At 43.3% G+C, this 19,949-nt stretch overlaps 1 protein-coding gene across 1 annotated transcript in view; it reads right to left on the minus strand.

Moving 5' to 3' along the window:
- Nucleotides 1-924: 924 nt before the first annotated feature.
- Nucleotides 925-19,949, minus strand: part of LOC120983871 (stromal cell-derived factor 2-like) — a 29,104-nt gene continuing 10,079 nt past the window's right edge. Inside the window, exon 3 of the mRNA XM_040413260.1 lies at nt 925-1,240. Within this exon, the coding sequence (XP_040269194.1) occupies nt 953-1,240 (288 nt within the window). The 3' untranslated portion in view covers nt 925-952. The remainder of the gene's footprint in view (nt 1,241-19,949) is intronic.

Here is a 19,949-nt window from a genome sequence, read left to right on the forward strand (position 1 = left end):
TCATATACCTGCAGTTACAGTTTAGTATGGACGCAGTTTCCTTATAAAATTAGCTGATCGCCGCTGGTCTGGCTTCTCTCACCTCAGGCAGGGGCAGCTGTGGCCAAGCAACATTACATGCTCGTTTTTTATTCAAATCAATGCCTGTTCATATGGGCCCACCAGGAAAGGAGTTCTATGAAGTCCCTATGAAGTAGTAGGACATATGGACAAGGGTTGTTCTGGACATTTATAGCGTATCAACAGCATATGGCAATTATGTCCAATAGGTGCACCTCCCACCTCTTGTACCCACTACCCTCTCAAGAATGGGGCTCCACCATGAATGGAGAGTACACCCCACAGCTTTTTCCATTCACTGCTATGGGACTACTGAATATAGCTGAGCCCTTGCAGCTCAATTCATGGAAGACTTGTATTTTTGAGACAGATGTCGGTCCAACCTTTTTGGCACCCACATCTAAGGAATATTTATGGCATATCTTGTCGCCATACCACAAATGGTCAGATGGGACAACCTCTTTACAAGCATATACATACATTACAATGTAAGTATAACAGAATATCTGCAGTTTTATCAAGCTAGATAAACGTATGATAAGGATAATATAAAAGTGACAAAAACAAAACAAAACATGGGATAAGGACAAAAAATAAATAAAATTGAATTTTAAAAAACCATTTGCTGCAGAGACGATAATACAGAATGATATTTTTTTCAACTGCAGTCATGCTCACGGATCAGTCCGGCCCTTTGCTGCCATAACATAAAATATGAAATAACAATAATAATAATAATAAATGACACAAGGGTGCAACATCCAAACTGTGCCCCATATTTCACTGTTAATTGCTCTTCAAAGTGTACTTTGTGGGACCCTGGAGAAATCCTCAGGGAAGTCAACACTGTATGGTTAGGAAGACTGAAAGACCTAGACCAGTCTGAGTCCTATCATAACTCGGAGTGAGTGAAGTCAGTCCGTGGAGGTTCACTAGGTTTCATGAAGATACCTTCCATCACTTTCCAGTAGTTATGTGGACCTGCGTAGGTCATGCCATGCACTTCTCTCTGTCCATTTATAGGACGCCCATATTGTTCTCCTGTGACAGACAGCAGTACGTTTGTAGACGCGTGCTTGAACCTCACTTCTTCATTGCGCTGCCAGAATTCCCCATTGCAGAGTACAGTCCAGTCATCTAAGATATCTCCTTCTCCATCGTCTCCAAATGCACTGACCTCCTGCCAATAAACAAGGGAGAAATAGGTCAGGGATTACAATAAAGGAGTTTTCCCACTGACAATACATATCCCCTTATCCACAAGTGTCTGGTCCCTGAACGGAGGTCCAAAAGTGCCCCATGAGAATGGAGCAGTGGTTTGCATGTATGACCACCACACCATCAACAGTCCCGTAGAAGTGAATAGAATAACTGCTGTGGTCACGTGCTGGGTGCTTGAAAACAAAAGGACCACCAAAGTGTCGGTGATTGATATCCAGGAAGAGGTGAGTGTGTTTCTTTTTCTGCTCGATAACATTTATAGCTGATTTATTTTTATTTTTTTATGACCACATTAAAGTGGTTGTCCACAGCTGAAGAAATATTAGAAGTGATAAAGAACCTCCCTAATCGCAAGTCACCTGGTCCTGATGGTCTGCCATACCTTTACTACAAGACATACGTAGACACCCTCCCTCCGTACATGGTCAAGATATTTAATTCTTTCCTGGAGGGCTCTCCTATACCAGAGACAATGCTTCAATCCTTCATCACCCTTATTCCAAAACCTGAGAAGGATCATATGGATTGCTCCAACTATCGTCCTATAGCCCTCCTTAATTCAGACTTAAAGATATTTACGAAACTTCTGGCGAACAGGCTTGCTAGCCTGCTCCCGAGCTTGATCCATAAAGATCAAGTCGGCTTTGTATTAAATCACCAAGGGGGCGATAACACGAGAAGGGCTATAGATTTGATAGACATCATTAACAGACGGAAACAGCAGGCGTTAATATTGGGCCTGGATGCAGAAAAGGCCTTTGACCGCCTAAGCTGGCCTTTTTTGTTTTTTACATTGCAGTGTTTTGGTATAGGGGGGCCTTTTATGAATGCCATTTGTGCTCTTTATACCCGCCCAACGGCCTTTGTAAAAACGACACATGCCCAGTCCAACATGATAACTATTCGGAACGGAACTCGACAGGGTTGCCTGCTATCCCCCCTACTCTTCGTACTCTGCATAGAGCCTTTAGCAGCATTAATACGGGCCCACCCTGATATTCAAGGAGTAGAGGTCAATAAGGTGACCTTTAAATTATCACTCTTCGCTGACGATATACTTCTTGCCTGTCACGGCTGAGGATGGGGAAAATCCTCAGCCGTGCGATGCCAGATGATGATGTTGTGGCTGCTCGGCCAGGACAACAGGATTAGGGAGCAGGTCACCTCCTAAAGCGTCCCTAACGCTGACCCTGTCTCCTACCTGCATGGGCCGACCTTGATGGTAGGAGGACCCATGCGCAGGAACCTCGGATCCCTAACTCACCCTCCGACCGGTCCCTGGGCTAGGAGTCAAGGTAAGATGGCCTGTTCCTACTGGACACGGAGGAACAGGGGTCTCACTGGCCAAGCTGCAGGGAAAAGGGGAACACAAACAGTCTTACGGATATGGCAGGTGAACTATCCGAGTTCGACCTACCTGCCACAGCCTTGCTGACTGGATCCCTGTGCAAACAGGAATCCAGATCCATAAGCTGCACTAAACAACATAAGGAAAATCCCAACAGACATCACATAGACATCACACATAAAGATGAACATAACCTAAATGTGACATTATATTTTGTGAACCACAAGGGTGGCTCTCACTGGCAGTTGGTAAACACAGGAGGCTGCTCCAGCTAAGCATGTCTGGAGCAACCTACTGAGCCATGCCAAACACCAAGGCTATATAGGCCTAAGAGGCCACACCCAACAGTCAGACACACCCAGTGACATCACACACACTGGGAAGGGAGTTAACCCTTCCAGCACCACAGGAAAGGGAAAACACCAACTTAAAGGGGAAGTGTCAAAACGAAAGTCACACTGTGGCTGTTGCCGCAAGCAACGACATGGGTGGCTACCATGTCCTGGGAGTCAGCCCGAAGGCCGGGACACTGCCACCACATGTACACACTATACAAAACGTTGCTGCGAGCAGCCACAGTGAAGGGAAAGGTCTCAGTGCACACGTAACATAAACAGTGCACACCATACATACATACACACACACCTAACAAAGCGGTAGCTAGGTGTAACCGCATGAAGATGCCGCAAGCTGCCTAGCACCAGCTCAGGCTGCTATCTGCAACAATCTGCAAACACTTGTTGCCCGCGGCAACCACAAGTGAGGCCACACACAAGCAGCCCTCACCTGTGGTTGAACAACCAAAAACAAACCGCAGGCAACCGCATGCGGTTAAGGAGTCACGGTCATGGCCATGGCCATGGCCGTGACATTGCCTTGACAAACCTACATACCTCGTTACCAAACCTATTCCAGACGTTAAGGGAATATGGCAGACTATCTGGCTATAAGATTAATACATCTAAAACAGAGGCTTTATCTATTAATATTCCACCAGATATATTGAGTACTCTGCAAAGCAGTTTCCATTTCAAGTGGAATGATACTACCCTTAAATATTTGGGAGTGAAATTAACAAAAACATATAATACTCTCTATGCCCATAATTTTTTACCCATTTTTCGGGAACTTAATTCGCTCATGACTAAGTGGATGCCCCTGCCGATTTCTCTACTAGGGCGCATTGCAGCGGTCAAAATGACCATATTGCCCAAATTATTATATGTGATGGAAACTATTCCAGTTCCCATACCTAAGAAGGATTTGAGAGCCTTGCAGTCTTCCATCCTCAGGTTTGTCTGGCATGGCAAAAGACACAGAATTTCTTGCAGCACTCTTACCGCCCTCAAGTCGCAAGGTGGTCTTGGACTCCCTGATGTAACTACATACTACTGGGCGACACATCTACGTCGTATCCCCGCATGGTCTTCCCTCCTAGCATTCTCTAGATGGATGGAAATTGAGAAGCTATGGTTGGCCCCTACTCACCCTAATGCCCTCCTGTGGTCACCATTACCGGCCAACTGTATGGCCCACTTGTTGGGTCCTATGTCCCTAACATATAATATCTGGAAAAGTTGCAAACAGAAATTCCCATTGGTATCCGATAAATCTTCCATGACCTCGTTTTTATTTAATCCCTTATTCCCATTAGGGTTACAGCACACCTTTTTTAAGCCATGGTTTTCTAACAAACTATTTAGATTTGGAGAAAATGAACAGATGGCTCACTATGAACAATCACGCTAGGTGCTCTGGACAAAAAGAGTCACCCCTTGCTCTTATTAACCACTTAAGGACCACAGGTTTATACCCCCCTAAAGACCAGGCCCTTTTTTACAAATCGGCACTCCACAACTTTAGCGGTTTATTGCTCGGTCATGCAACTTACTACCCAAATGAATTTTACCTCCTTTTCTTCTCACTAATAGAGCTTTCATTTGGTGGTATTTCATTGCTGCTGACATTTTTACTTTTTTTGTTATTAATCGAAATTTAACGATTTTTTTTGCAAAAAAATGACATTTTTCACTTTCAGTTGTAAAATTTTGCAAAAAAAAACGACATCCATATATAAATTTTGCTCTAAATTTATTGTTCTACATGTCTTTGATAAAAAAAAATGTTTGGGTAAAAAAAAATGGTTTGGGTAAAAGTTATAGCGTTTACAAACTATGGTACAAAAATGTGAATTTCCGCTTTTTGAAGCAGCTCTGACTTTCTGAGCACCTGTCATGTTTCCTGAGGTTCTACAATGTCCAGACAGTATAAACACCCCACAAATGACCCCATTTCGGAAAGTAGACACCCTAAGGTATTCGCTGATGGGCATAGTGAGTTCATAGAACTTTTTATTTTTTGTCACAAGTTAGCGGAAAATGATGATTTTTTTTTTTTTTCTTACAAAGTCTCATATTCCACTAACTTGTGACAAAAAATAAAAACTTCCATGAACTCACTATGCCCATCAGCGAATACCTTGGGGTGTCTTCTTTCCAAAATGGGGTCACTTGTGGGGTAGTTATACTGCCCTGGCATTCTAGGGGCCCAAATGTGTGGTAAGGAGTTTGAAATCAAATTCTGTAATAAATGGCCGGTGAAATCCGAAAGGTGCTCTTTGGAATTTGGGCCCCTTTGCCCACCTAGGCTGCAAAAAAGTGTCACACATGTGGTATCTCTGTATTCAGGAGAAGTTGGGGAATGTGTTCTGGGGTGTCATTTTACATATACCCATGCTGGGTGAGATAAATATCTTGGTCAAATGCCAACTTTGTATAAAAAAATGGGAAAAGTTGTCTTTTGCCAAGATATTTCTCTCACCCAGCATGGGTATATGTAAAATGACACCCCAAAACACATTCCCCAACTTCTCCTGAATACGGAGTTACCACATGTGTGACACTTTTTTGCAGCCTAGGTGGGCAAAGGGGCCCATATTCCAAAGAGCACCTTTCGGATTTCACTGGTCATTTTTTACAGAATTTGATTTCAAACTCCTTACCACACATTTGGGCCCCTAGAATGCCAGGGCAGTATAACTACCCCACAAGTGACCCCATTTTGGAAAGAAGACACCCCAAGGTATTCGCTGATGGGCATAGTGAGTTCATGGAAGTTTTTTATTTTTTGTCACAAGTTAGTGGAATATGAGACTTTGTAAGGGAAAAAAATAAAAATAAAAAAATCATCATTTTCCGCTAACTTGTGACAAAAAATATAAAAGTCTAGGAACTCGCCATGCCCCTCATGGAATACCTTGGGGTGTCTTCTTTCCAAAATGGGGTCACTTGTGGGGTAGTTATACTGCCCTGGCATTTTCCAGGGGCCCTAATGTGTGGTAAGTAGGTAAATGACCTGTGAAATCCTAAAGGTGCTCTTTGGAATGTGGGCCCCTTTGCCCACCTAGGCTGCAAAAAAGTGTCACACATGTGGTATTGCCGTATTCAGGAGAAGTTGGGCAATGTGTTTTGGGGTGTCTTTTTACATATACTCATGCTGGGTGAGAGAAATATCTCGGCAAAAGACAACTTTTCCCATTTTTTTATACAAAGTTGGCATTTGACCAAGATATTTATCTCACCCAGCATGGGTATATGTAAAATGACACCCCAAAACACATTGCCCAACTTCTCCTGAGTATGGCGATACCACATGTGTGACACTTTTTTGCAGCCTAGATGCGCAAAGGGGCCCACATTCATTTTATGAGGGCATTTTTAGATATTTGGATCCCAGACTTCTTCTCACGCTTTAGGACCCCTAGAATGCCAGGGCAGTATAAATACCCCACATGTGACCCCATTTTGGAAAGAAGACACCCCAAGGTATTCAATGAGGGGCATGGCGAGTTCATAGAAATTTTTTTTTTTTTGCACAAGTTAGCAGAAATTGATATATTTTTTTTTTCTCACAAAGTCTCCCTTTCCGCTAACTTGGGACAAAAATATCAATCTTTCATGGACTCAATATGCCCCTCACGGAATACCTTGGGGTGTCTTCTTTCCGAAATGGGGTCACATGTGGGGTATTTATACTGCCCTGGCATTCTAGGGGCCCTAAAGCGTGAGAAGAAGTCTGGAATATAAATGTCTAAAAAATTTTACGCATTTGGATTCCGTGAGGGGTATGGTGAGTTCATGTGAGATTTTATTTTTTGACACAAGTTAGTGGAATATGAGACTTTGTAAGAAAAAAAAAATTAATTTCCGCTAACTTGGGCCAAAAAAATGTCTGAATGGAGCCTTACAGGGGGGTGATCAATGACAGGGGGGTGATCAATGACAGGGGGGTGATCACTGACAGGGGGGGGATCAATGACAGGGGGGTGATCAGGGAGTCTATATGGGGTGATCACCACAGTCATTGATCACGCCCCTGTAAGGCTCCATTCAGACGTCCGTATGCGTTTTGCGGATCCGATCCATCTATCAGTGGATCCGTAAAAATCATGCGGACATCTGAATGGAGCTTTACAGGGGGGTGATCAATGACAGGGGGGTAATCAATGACAGGGGGGTGATCAGGGATTCTATATGGGGTGATCACCACAGTCATTGATCACGCCCCTGTAAGGCTCCATTCAGACGTCCGTATGCGTTTTGCGGATCCGATCCATCTATCAGTGGATCCGTAAAAATCATGCGGACATCTGAATGGAGCTTTACAGGGGGGTGATCAATGACAGGGGGGTAATCAATGACAGGGGGGTGATCAGGGAGTCTATATGGGGTGATCAGGGGTGATCAAGGGTGAATAAGGGGTTAATAAGTGACAGGGGGGGGTGTAGTGTAGTGGTGCTTGGTGCAACATATTACTGAGCTACCTGTGTCCTCTGGTGGTCGATCCAAACAAAGGGGACCACCAGAGGACCAGGTAGCAGGTATATTAGACGCTGTTATCAAAACAGCGTCTAATATACCTGTTAGGGGTTAAAAAAAATCACATCTCCAGCCTGCCAGCGAACGATCGCCGCTGGCAGGCTGGAGATCCACTCTCTTACCTTCCGTTCCTGTGAGCGCGCGCCTGTGTGCGCGCGTTCACAGGAAATCTCGGCTCACGCGAGATGACGCCAATCGGCGTTAGCGTAGCCTGGGGGAGCCGCAGAGATGACGCCTTTCGGCGTTAGCTTAGCGGCAAGTGGTTAAAGTAAATAGTGAATGGAAATTGGACCGGCACTCAAAACACCAAGAGAGATGTGGAACCAAACTTATTTATTCAAACACAATAAAATAAATCGAGTGTATATACTGGCATCAATAATACAGTTTTATCGATAGAATATCGATTATAAAAAAATTAGAATTTTTTATAATCGATATTCTATCGATAAAACTGTATTATTGATGCCAGTATATATACACTCGATTTAAATTATTTAGATTTGCTGATATAGTGGAGTATAGGACCCTTGAGATTATACCATTTGAGTCGCTTAGGGAAAAATACGATCTACCTGAATCCTCTAGATGGCAGCATATACAAATTCAACACCTGCTTAGAACCTTATTTAAAGGGTTTCTGTCACCCCGCAAAACTCTTTTTTTTTTTTTTGGATAGTTAGATTCCTCATAGTGCGATATAGGAGAATATAATGCTCTTACTTACTTTCATGCGGCCGATTCTTTATAAAACGAACTTTTATAATATGTAAATGAGGGCTCTACCAGCAAGTAGGGCGTCTACTTGCTGGTAGCTGCTGCAGAAATCCGCCCCCTCGCCGTGTTGATTGACAGGGCCAGCCGTGATCTCCTCCTCCGGCCGGCCCTGTCAGTAATTCAAAAATCGCGCGCCTCGCGTCATTCGGCGCAGGCGCTCTGAGATGAGGAGGCTCGTATCCTCAGCACTCCCTCAGTGCGCCTGCGCCGATGACGTCTTCTCTTTCGGTGATGTCATCGGCGCAGGCGCACTGAGGGAGTGCTGAGGATACGAGCCTCCTCATCTCAGAGCGCCTGCGCCGAATGACGCGAGGCGCGCGATTTTTGAATTACTGACAGGGCCGGCCGGAGGAGGAGATCACGGCTGGCCCTGTCAATCAACACGGCGAGGGGGCGGATTTCTGCAGCAGCTACCAGCAAGTAGACGCCCTACTTGCTGGTAGAGCCCTCATTTACATATTATAAAAGTTCGTTTTATAAAGAATCGGCCGCATGAAAGTAAGTAAGAGCATTATATTCTCCTATATCGCACTATGAGGAATCTAACTATCCAAAAAAAAAAAAAAGAGTTTTGCGGGGTGACAGAAACCCTTTAAAGACACGAAGGTATCTACTCCGACAATGTTTGAGTGATTATGTAAACTCTCGACCTCCACCAAAGGTCTCATATCAGACATGTATGTTCTTCTCTCAACTCCGGAATCCCCACGGATTATACGCCATGCATATATGTCTAAATGGGAGAGATATTTGGAGAGGGAAATACCACAGAGTGACTGGAAGCTTATATGGCGTAGAGCGGCAATGACATCCACATGTGTGACTTATAGAGAGAATTCATATAAGCTTTTGATGTTTTGGTATCAAACACCCCAGTTGCTTAAACACTTGAATCCTACTGTTTCTAATACATGTTGGAGGTGCGGCTCTGGTCCAGGGTCTTTGTTTCACATTTTCTGGGACTGTCATGCTATATTCCCACTATGGAGGGAAACCTGTTTCCTGAGGCGATGTGAGGTAATTCAACAAACTTTATTCAGACACAAACAATATAACAAAGGTTATAAACTGTCATATCTATATAGCCTACAGGTGGCAGTAAACATGTTAACATGTATAACTCCTAACATCCTCCCTTTCTTGTGAAATCAAGTAATAGATAACATAAGATGATTGGATACCACAATACATTCCAAAGGTGACAATGTTTTTTATAATGTATCTTGCATACAAAATCCTTATATCTTGTTGGTGTTCTAATAACCCTAGTTCTAGTACGTCTTGGTGTGGCAGGAGCTTCACATTGTTGCATATGATCATCCATCCCTGTTTCTTTGGGAGTTGTCTCATCTGGAGATGTACCTGGTGTAATCACTTCACTTATTTCAATGTCAGATTTGTCATCTGCAGTCCTCAGAAACTTCCTATTCCTTCTGTACAACTGTCCATTTACTTCCACTTTATAAGATCGTGGAGCAACTTTCTCCAAACAAATACCTTGTCGCCAAATTTCATCTGTTGACGACGGCGATGGTTGTATTCGCACTGGCTGACCAATGCTTAGTTCGGGAAGTTCCTTGGCTCCTTTATCATAATATGCCTTTGCTTTTTTGCGTCTTTCAGTTAGGTTCTCGACCACTCCTTTTATAACCTTTGGAAACAGCAGTTTCTGAGCAGTCGGAAGTAAAGTCCTGGTCCTTCTTGACATTAGCCGTTGTACAGGACTACTGCTGGTGCCTTCTGATGGGGTATTTCTCCAGTCAAGAACCGCTTTCCAGATATCCTTGTCATCTCGTTTAGCTTTCTTTATGAGTGTTTTTGCTATTTTTACAGTAGCTTCAGCTTTACCGTTGGACTGACTGTGATATGGGGATGATGTAAGATGTTCAAATTCCCACTCTCTACAAAATCGTGCAAACTCTGAGCTGATAAACTGTGGTCCGTTATCTGTAATTACAGAATCAGGGATTCCATGTCTGCTAAAATGTGCTTTGCAACAATCTATAATTGTTTTAGAGGTGGTATCAGAAACTAAATCAATTTCCCAGAAATCTGAATAATAATCAACAATTATTAAGTAATCTTGTCCTGTTAAGGAAAATAAGTCCATGCCTAGTTTGCTCCAGGGTAGAGTGGGCAATTTGTGAGTCATCAGAGGTTCTTTTGTTTGTTTACGCATATACTCATTGCAAGTATTACAGTTCTTTATTGCCTCTATAATCTCTGGGCCCATGTGTGGCCAAAAGATGACATCCTTGGCCTTGCGAAGGCATGCTTCTATTCCTAAGTGGCTAGAATGAGTCCTCGCTATCATTTCTGGGCGCATGTTTTTTGGTATGATGACTCTGTGTCCTTTATACAGAATTCCATTTTGTATGCTTATCTCATCTCTAAAGCCCCAGTAGTCCCTGATACAAATCAGTATTTTTTCTTTCTGGTCTGGCCATCCTGTAAGAACAGTAGTTTTTAATGCTTGCAAGACTTCATTTTGAACTTCTGAATTTGTTGTAGGCGCAAATCAGACACTCTTAGATATTCTGCAAAGTTTATCTCTTCCAGTTCCTTAGAAAAGGCATCCTCTGATTGCATCAAGAAAATCTCATAATCTGGGGTGTCCTTGTCCATTGTTTTGTGAGGTAATGCTGCTCTTGATAAGAAGTCTGCAATATACATTTCTGATCCTTTTTTATAAACCACATTAAGGTTGTATTTTTGCAACTGTAGCATCATGCGCTGTAGACGTTTTGGTGCTAGTAGGAGAGGTTTTTAAAAAATGCTCTCTAGTGGCTTATGATCAGTCTCAATGTTAATAATATTTTTTCCATGTAAGTACTGATTAAACTTCTGGCATGCATATACAATGGCAAGATATTCCTTTTCAATCTGGGCATATCTTTGTTCTGTTGAAGACAGTGTACGTGATGCAAACGTCACTGGCTGACCTCCTTGCAAAAGTGTTGCTCCAAGACCTTTTTCACTGGCATCACATTGGACTGTTACTTCTTCATTGACATTGTAGTATCTCAAAACTGGATGTTTAGTAACAATATCTTTTATTTGCTTGAGGGCTTCATCATGGCTGGATTGCCAGGCCCACAAGCTGTCTTTGTCTGTCAGTCTGCGTAGTGGTTCACATACATCCGAAAGATGTGGTAAGAATTTTGAAAGGTAGTTTACAAACCCTAGCAGTCTCTGAACTGCTTGTACATTGTCAGGCTTTGGTACCTCTAAAATTGCTCTGACTTTTTCGAGATCAGGACGCAGGCCTTCTGCTGTGAGTAAATGTCCCATGTATGGTACCGAAGATAGCCTCAATCTCAGCTTCTTTTTATTGAATTTTAGGTTCAGCTTTCGTGCTCTCTCTAAGAGTCCAATCAAATTCTTGTCATGATCCTTTGTGGCCTCCTCTGTAGTGTCACCACAGCCATACACCAATATATCATCTGCAATAACTTCCACTCCGGGCAGGTCTTCTACTGCTTCATGTTGTCTACGTTGATATTCTTCTGGTGCAGTAGCAATCCCAAAAGGCATGCGTAGCCATCGGTAACGCTCAAAGGGAGTCCAGAATGTAGTGAGATAACTGCTTTTAGTGTCCAGTTTTACTTGCCAGAAGCCATCCTTAGCATCTAAGACAGAAAATACTTTTGCATTTGTTAAACTTGGCAGGATTTCCTCTATAGTGGGCATTGGATAATGTGAGCGTTTTAGTGCTTTATTTAAGTCTTTGGGATCGATGCATATTCGCAGATTGCCTGGTTTCTTAACAGCAACCATACTACTTATCCATGTCGTAGGTTCTATGACCTTTTTTATCACTCCCAGTGTCTCTAATCTCTCTATATTCGCCTTTAAGTCTGCTTTAAGTGGAGCCGGCACTCTACGTGGTTGGTGTTGAACAGGAGGTATTGCTTCATCTATTTCTAGGTGATACTCTCCAGGTAGACACCCTAGTCCTTTGAAAATGTCTCTATATTCAGTTGTGATCATTTCATAAGAAAAGGGTTAGGTTGTAGTTGTTTGCTGGTCATCATGTATTAATACATTATGTTCTACATTCAGTGTAAGGAGGCCCATTTTCTGACATGTTTCTGCTGAGAGAAGTGGTTTGTGTTTACCTTGGACAACTTGGAATTGCAGTGTATATGTTTTATCTTTATATGTACAATTTAGATTACATTGGCCCATAGGTATCATATAGGTATCATTGTACCATTTTAATTTGAAATTACTCTTCTGTAATGTTGGCTTTCCTTCTTTAACAATTTTGCAATAGTCTTTGTATGTCATAAGGTTGCAGGTGGCCCCACAGTCTAACTGACAGTGTAACCTTTCCCCTGCTTCTCTGTCAATGCTGAGTTCTAGTGGTACAAACCACTGTGACCCTGGACTGCTTACTGCTCCTATTTTATGAATAATAGTGAATACTGATTCTTCTGAGCTGCTGCTCTTGATCTGTGCAGCCATATGTATTCTGGCATGTGCTTTCTGCCTGCATACTCTAGAAAAATGCTTTTGCTTTTTGCATTTACTACAGGTTTCTCCATATGCAGGACAGTGGTCTCTCCCCCAGGGGTGGTTGTTTCCACAGTATCTACATCTGATTGTTTTTACTTTGCTTTCTTTCATGGGCTTTTTATAGGTTTTAGCAGTATAATGTACAGCTTCAGTTTCACTTTTGCTTTTATGCATTGCTTGTATTTGCATTTCTGTAAGTTCATGGCTTCTACACATATCAATGGCTCTCTGTAGGTTCAGGTCTGGTACTCTGAGCATTCGCTTTCTAGCATTAATGTCTTTTGATCCCAGAACTATTCTGTCTCTGATAAGTTCATCATGTAATACTCCAAACTCACATGTAGCGGCTAGCTGCCTCAGTCTAGTCACATACTGATCTATAGTTTCCAATGGGCCTTGGTTTGTGGTATTGAATATGTACCTCTCATAAATGATGTTACGTGAAGGCATAAAATGGCTCTGTAATGCATCCAGAGTTTTCTCTATGTCCTGCTTGTCGGCATCAGAGAGTGAGAGGTGCTGATAAATACGCAGACCGTCTCTCCCCATCACTGAGCGCAGTGTCGCTATCCTTACCTTGGAGTCTTTCTTATCAAGTTCAGTTGCCACCTCATAATCTTCCCACTGGGATTTGAAATATGTCCAGTTAACTGCCAGGTCCCCTTTACAGTCCATGGGAGACGGCACAGGGAAGTTGTTTGCAGCCATTTTCTGTAACACGGTGTGTCTCTTATTAATAAATTACCAGAGAAACTATTCTTGTTGATCTTTTGTTCTGATATTAGGACTTTAGTGGTTTCTACAACACCAAAGCCCTCTCCACTTCTGACACCATGTTTCCTGAGGTGATGTGAGGTAATTCAACAAACTTTATTCAGACACAAACAATATAACAAAGGTTATAAACTGTCATATCTATATAGCCTACAGGTGGCAGTAAACATGTTAACATGTATAACTCCTAACAAAACCCAACACCTTATTCTGCAACTAACTAATGTAAAATTCTCACTCGACACTTATATGTTTTTACTGAACATGCCTCCAACGGTACTAAAGAAACATGTACTCTACTTAGTGCTTCGTATATTGTCGGCAACTAGACGCCTTATAGCTAAATACTGGAAAAGACAGGACATACCGACTCGGCCTGACCTAATCTCCAGTGTTATGGATGTTAGACGAATGGAACACCTAACCGCGCTTTTCAATAACACTACAGACAAATTTCATAAAGTATGGCAGCCGTGGGACACATTCACAGAGATCATTGTGTAGCATTCCTCCCCCCCCCCTCTCTACCCTCTTGTGTCTTGTCTTTTGACCATTGTAACTCAATTGTTATATATTACATAAACATATTCGAGGACTGTTCTTGTCCAGTTATATTACTATTGGGTTCAGCCTCTTTGGTTGTAAACTAGCCTGCTCAAATCTACCTTTCTATTGATTGTGGTTTATACCAATATGTGTTGGCAGAAATGGAACTGCTTGGTATGCATTTTTGAAAATTATTTGCAATGTCAAATCTTTCATGTATGCTGGTCACTTGGATGTTAACAGATTTCACAAAGAAATGTTTATGTTTCTTATATACCGTATTTTTCGCTTTATAAGACGCACCTGATTATAAGACGCACCTAGGTTTTTGAGGAGGAAAATAAGAAAAAAAATATTTTGAACCAAAAGGTGTGCTTTTGGTGGATTTTGAACTAATGGTCTGGGGATGACACTGTTATGGGGCTCTGTGGATGACGCACTGTTATGGGGGGGATCTATGGATGATGCACTGTTATGGGGGGGATCTATGGATGATGCACTGTTATGGGGGGGAATCTGTGGATGATGCACTGTTATGGGGGGGATCTATGGATGATGCACTGTTATGGCGGATGTGTGCTGTGAAACATAGGACCATGAGGGGGGCCAGCATAAGATGCTATATGTGTGGGTGACACACATATAGCATCTTATGCTGGTCCCCCTCATGGCCCTATGTTTCACAGCATTACAGTACTTTATTGTTTGTATGTAAAATATTTCTTTAATCCTGAATTAATCGCTCTCCTTTTGATAAACTAGCTGACACGGATGTATCGCGGGCCGCTATGCTGCACAGTGTGGCCGGCGATACATCAGTCACAGTGCGGGGAGGGAGGAGGGGCTGGAGGCAACTCACAGCGGGGCCCGGTGCAGTCACTGTAGTACACCGGGCCCCGTGCACAGAAGTCTCTTAGTATGTAAAATCTTTCATTAATGCTTTATACCATAAATCGCTCTCCTTTTGATAAACTTTACTAGCCTAATCGCCTGCATCAGTACTCACTATGAATGTAGCGTGCGGTCCCTCCGGCGCATGACTTCATCCTGCTCCTGCTTCATTAATGAAGTGGGAGGAGCGTGACGTCAGTCACACGCCGGCCGGACCGCACGCTACATTCATAGTGAGTACTGATGCAGGCGATTAGGCTAGTAAAGTTTATCAAAAGGAGAGCGATTTATGGTATAAAGCATTAATGAAAGATTTTACATACTAAGAGACTTCTGTGCGCGGGGCCCGGTGTACTACAGTGACTGCACCGGGCCCGCTGTGAGTTGCCTCCAGCCCCTCCTCCCTCCCCGCACTGTGACTGTATCGCCGGCCACACTGTGCAGAATAGCGGCCCGCGATACATCCGTGTCAGCCCTGTAAAAAAAGTCAACCATCGTTTTATAAGACGCACTGTCATTTTCCCCCCACTTTTGGGGGGGAAAAAGTGCGTCTTATAAAGCGAAAAATACGGTACTTCCTTCAATAAAAAGACAATTATAAAAATAAAAAAAAGTGGTTGTCCGGGTTCAGCTCTGTCATTTTTTTCCCTCTCTGATAATATATATTACAAAGTTTCTTATATTCACCCATAGAAATGATTTATACAGTTTGCTGAAGGTACGGTAACCATTTAAAGCATTCCTTAGTTTTTGTAAAACTTTAGCTGTAGTACCACTTTAAATCATTATCCCATAGACCAGGGGTGCACACAACCTTTTTTGGTCTGAGGGCCGCATTGTCACAACGCTCTATTTCAAGGGGCCGCAAATAAAAATAAATGTTGATGAGCGCTCATTTGCATCAGCCTATTACACAGGCCAATGTAAAGTGATTGGGGAGGAGTGATCGCCATCACAGTCCTTCCTCCTTCATTTAGTTATATTGATTATCGGCAGCACATCCCTGATTACACAAAGATGTGCGGCGCGATTATACCGGCCAGTTATTATGAATGAGCGTTCTTATGAAGAGATTTCCCAGTGAAAATGAATTTCGAACACGTTCCTGCAGCATGGCCCCTTAAATCAAAGTTAAACTTACCTGCTCCCCTACCGGTGCGGTCCTCCGCACTGCCCCTGCTGCATCCATTTTCCGGTACCCGCGCTGTTTTCACCTGGCTGTGCATGGCCATGGTCACATACACCTCTCAAGCCAATGACTGGCTTCAGCAGTGATGTGGCCACAAGCAGCATGTCACCACTGAAGCCAATCATTGACTGGAGAGGCGTATGTGACCATGGCCATGCACTGCCAGGTGTAAACAGCGCGGGAACCGGAAGATGGAGGCAGCGCAAAAGACCAGGGCGGCATGGAGCATGTAAATATAAATCTTTTAATTCAGGGGCAGTGCTGCAGGAACCTGTTAAAAAGTCTTTTTTACAGAAAAAACCCAGTAAAAGTGGCGACATTTCCTTCATCCTGCCTCCTATTCATAAATCAGAGCTTTCCTTTACTGCAGAGGCTGGCGCTCATTGGTTATTACCACCTCCTGCCCCCCAGTTACAGGCGCCATGTATTAACCAGTAAGCACTTTACCTTACTAGTGGGGAAAGTGCTTATTGGTTACCACTTTAATAACCAGGCCTAAACAGTCAATTTTTTTGTGAGCGCACGTGGTGGTTCAAACATTTGGAACTTTATGTTTTATGTGTCGTGACTACCGAAATAATTTTTGCAACAATTTTTTACTTGACACATAGGGCCTTATAATTTTTATTTTTTTTTTATTTGGGGGAAAAAAACTGTACAAAACATTTTTTTAAAGTATTTTCAAACTATAGCTCTTTATTCTTTAGTTATGAAAAAATTGACACCAAAATAAATTACTCTAATTAGTTCCCTATTTTGTGTCAGTTGTTTTGTTATCTAATAATATGTATGGTTTCACGTGAATAGGGCGATAATGGTGACCGTTTTGGTTGGTGTGGGTGTTTTGTCTTCTATGTATTTTATTATTTTTTTGTGTTTTTAACCTAATTTTTAATATATTTCTGCTACTAAATATATCCCCCAAAAGGTAATAAAAAGACCTTTGGGGGGACACTGACACTTTGTTAATTTTTCACTTTTTCCTTTTATTTGTATTTTATTATATTTTTTTTTATAACTGGTTTATTACTTTTTTTTTTTTTATACACTGCTCAAAAAAATAAAGGGAACACAAAAATAACACATCCTAGATCTGAATTAATTAAATATTCTTCTGAAATACTTTGTTCTTTACATAGTTGAATGTGCTGACAACAAAATCACACAAAGATTAAAAAATGGAAATCAAATTTTTCAACCCATGGAGGTCTGGATTTGGAGTCACACTCAAAATTAAAGTGGAAAAACACACTACAGGCTGATCCAACTTTGATGTAATGTCCTTAAAACAAGTCAAAATGAGGCTCAGTAGTGTGTGTGGCCTCCACGTGCCTGTATGACCTCCCTACAACGCCTGTGCATGCTCCTGATGAGGTGGCGGACGATCTCCTGAGGGATCTCCTCCCAGACCTGGACTAAAGCATCTGCCAACTCCTGGACAGTCTGTGGTGCAACGTGACGTTGGTGGATAGAGCGTGACATGATGTCCCAGATGTGCTCAATTGGATTCAGGTCTGGGGAACGGGCAGGCCAGTCCATAGCAATAATGCCTTCGTCTTGCAGGAACTGCTGACACACTCCAGCCACATGAGGTCTAGCATTGTCTTGTATTAGGAGGACCCAGGGCCAACCGCACCAGCATATGGTCTCACAAGGGGTCTGAGGATCTCATCTCGGTACCTAATGGCAGTCAGACTACCTCTGGCGAGCACATGGAGGGCTGTGCGGCCCTCCAAAGAAATGCCACCCCACACCATTACTGACCCAATGCCAAACCGATCATGCTGGAGGATGTTGCAGGCAGCAGAACATTCTCCACAGCGTCTCAAGACTCTGTCACGTCTGTCACATGTGCTCAGTGTTAACCTGCTTTCATGTGTGAAGAGCACAGGGCGCCAGTGGCGAATTTGCCAATCTTGGTGTTCTCTGCAAATGCCAAACATCCTGCATGGTGTTGGGCTGTAAGCACAACCCCCACCTGTGGACGTCGGCCCTCATATCACCTTCATGGAGTCTGTTTCTGACCGTTTGAGCAGACACATGCACATTTGTGGCCTGCTGGAGGTCATTTTGCAGGGCTCTGGCAGTGCTCCTCCTGTTCCTCCTTGCACAAAGGCGGAGGTAGCGGTCCTGCTGCTGGGTTGTTGCCCTCCTACGGCCTCCTCCACGTCTCCTGATGTACTGGCCTGTCTCCTGGTAGCGCCTCCATGCTCTGGACACTACGCTGACAGACACAGCAAACCTTCTTGCCACAGCTCGCATTGATGTGCCATCCTGGATAAGCTGCACTACCTGAGCCACTTGTGTGGGTTGTAGACTCCGTCTCATACTACCACTAGAGTGAAAGCACCGCCAGCATTCAAAAGTGACCAAAACATCAGCCAGGAAGCATAGGAACTGAGAAGTGGACTGTGGTCACCACCTGCAGAACCACTCCTTTATTGGGGGTGTCTTGCTAATTGCCTATAATTTCCACCTGTTGTCTATCCCATTTGCACAACAGCATGTGAAATTGATTGTCACTCAGTGTTGCTTCCTAAGTGGACAGTTTGATTTCACAGAAGTGTGATTGACTTGGAGTTACATTGTGTTGTTTAAGTGTTCCCTTTATTTTTTTGAGCAGTGTATATTTTTGCCACATAATACCGTATTTTTCACCCCATAAGACGCACCCCCCCCCCAAAAGTGGGGGAGAAAAGCCCCTGCATCTTATGGGGCGAATACTAATGAAGAGCTTCCATTATGGAAGCGCTCATTAGTACCGGAGGACCGGATCGAATTTTAAAGTTTTCTGTGGCATGGGGGCTCATATGGGAGCTACTAAGAGGCATGGGGGCACATATGGTGGCTGCACATAGGCATGGGGGCTGCTAAGAGGAATGGGGGCTCATATAGGGGCTGATGAGAGGCAATGGGGGCTAATGAGAGGCAATGCAGCTCTTATCTGAGGTCTGATTGGGGGTCATTCACATTGGGGTCTGATCTGAGGTCTTATTAACATTGGGGGTCTGATAGGGGCTGTGAGCTGAGGTCTGATTAATATTGAGGTTCTGACTGCTGGTCTGACCTGAGGGTTAATGAAAAATATTTTTTTCTTATTGTTCTCCTTTAAAAAAATATGGGTATGTCCTCCAAGGGGTCATAAAAAGACTCTTGGGGGACAATGAACTGCCTTACCAAACACGGCAGGTGGCAGTCCGGACATCGTTGGGGCACATCAGTGACATCCCTCTTCACCAATAAGAGAGCCTTTGTGATTTATCCAGCCCCAAGCATGGCCTGCCTTACTGTATCACCCAGGACATAGTACATTTGTTTATCTATTTTTTTATCTATGATGTTATTTACAACTATTATCCTCCTCTAACCGACCCCCTGATGAACCGTGGTGGGGAAATGCGTCGGGGTTAAAATTGACATCATTATTTGTGTGAAATTTCTAACGTGCAGGGTTGTACAGGGCCAGACAGGGCAGGCACGGGGACAGGGAGATCCCACCATCATCCCTGGGCAAAGGGTTAACCTAGGGCGGGTACAGGGAGAGAATCATCCCCAGCACCCATCAAAAGTGCCCTAACCTTCCCCCAAAACCTATACCTATCACTAATGTCACAAGTGCCCTTGTGGAATTTGCACTATTTACATCTTATTAATTTCACCTATTCACGGTGGTAGCTGGGCGACATCATGTCCTGATATTTTTCGGTCACCCAGTTATCACAGGGTGATGTGTTTTGCTTTTTAATTG

Source organism: Bufo bufo, unplaced genomic scaffold (assembly GCF_905171765.1).
Source record: "Bufo bufo unplaced genomic scaffold, aBufBuf1.1, whole genome shotgun sequence".
NCBI classification, from domain to species: Eukaryota; Metazoa; Chordata; class Amphibia; order Anura; family Bufonidae; genus Bufo; species Bufo bufo.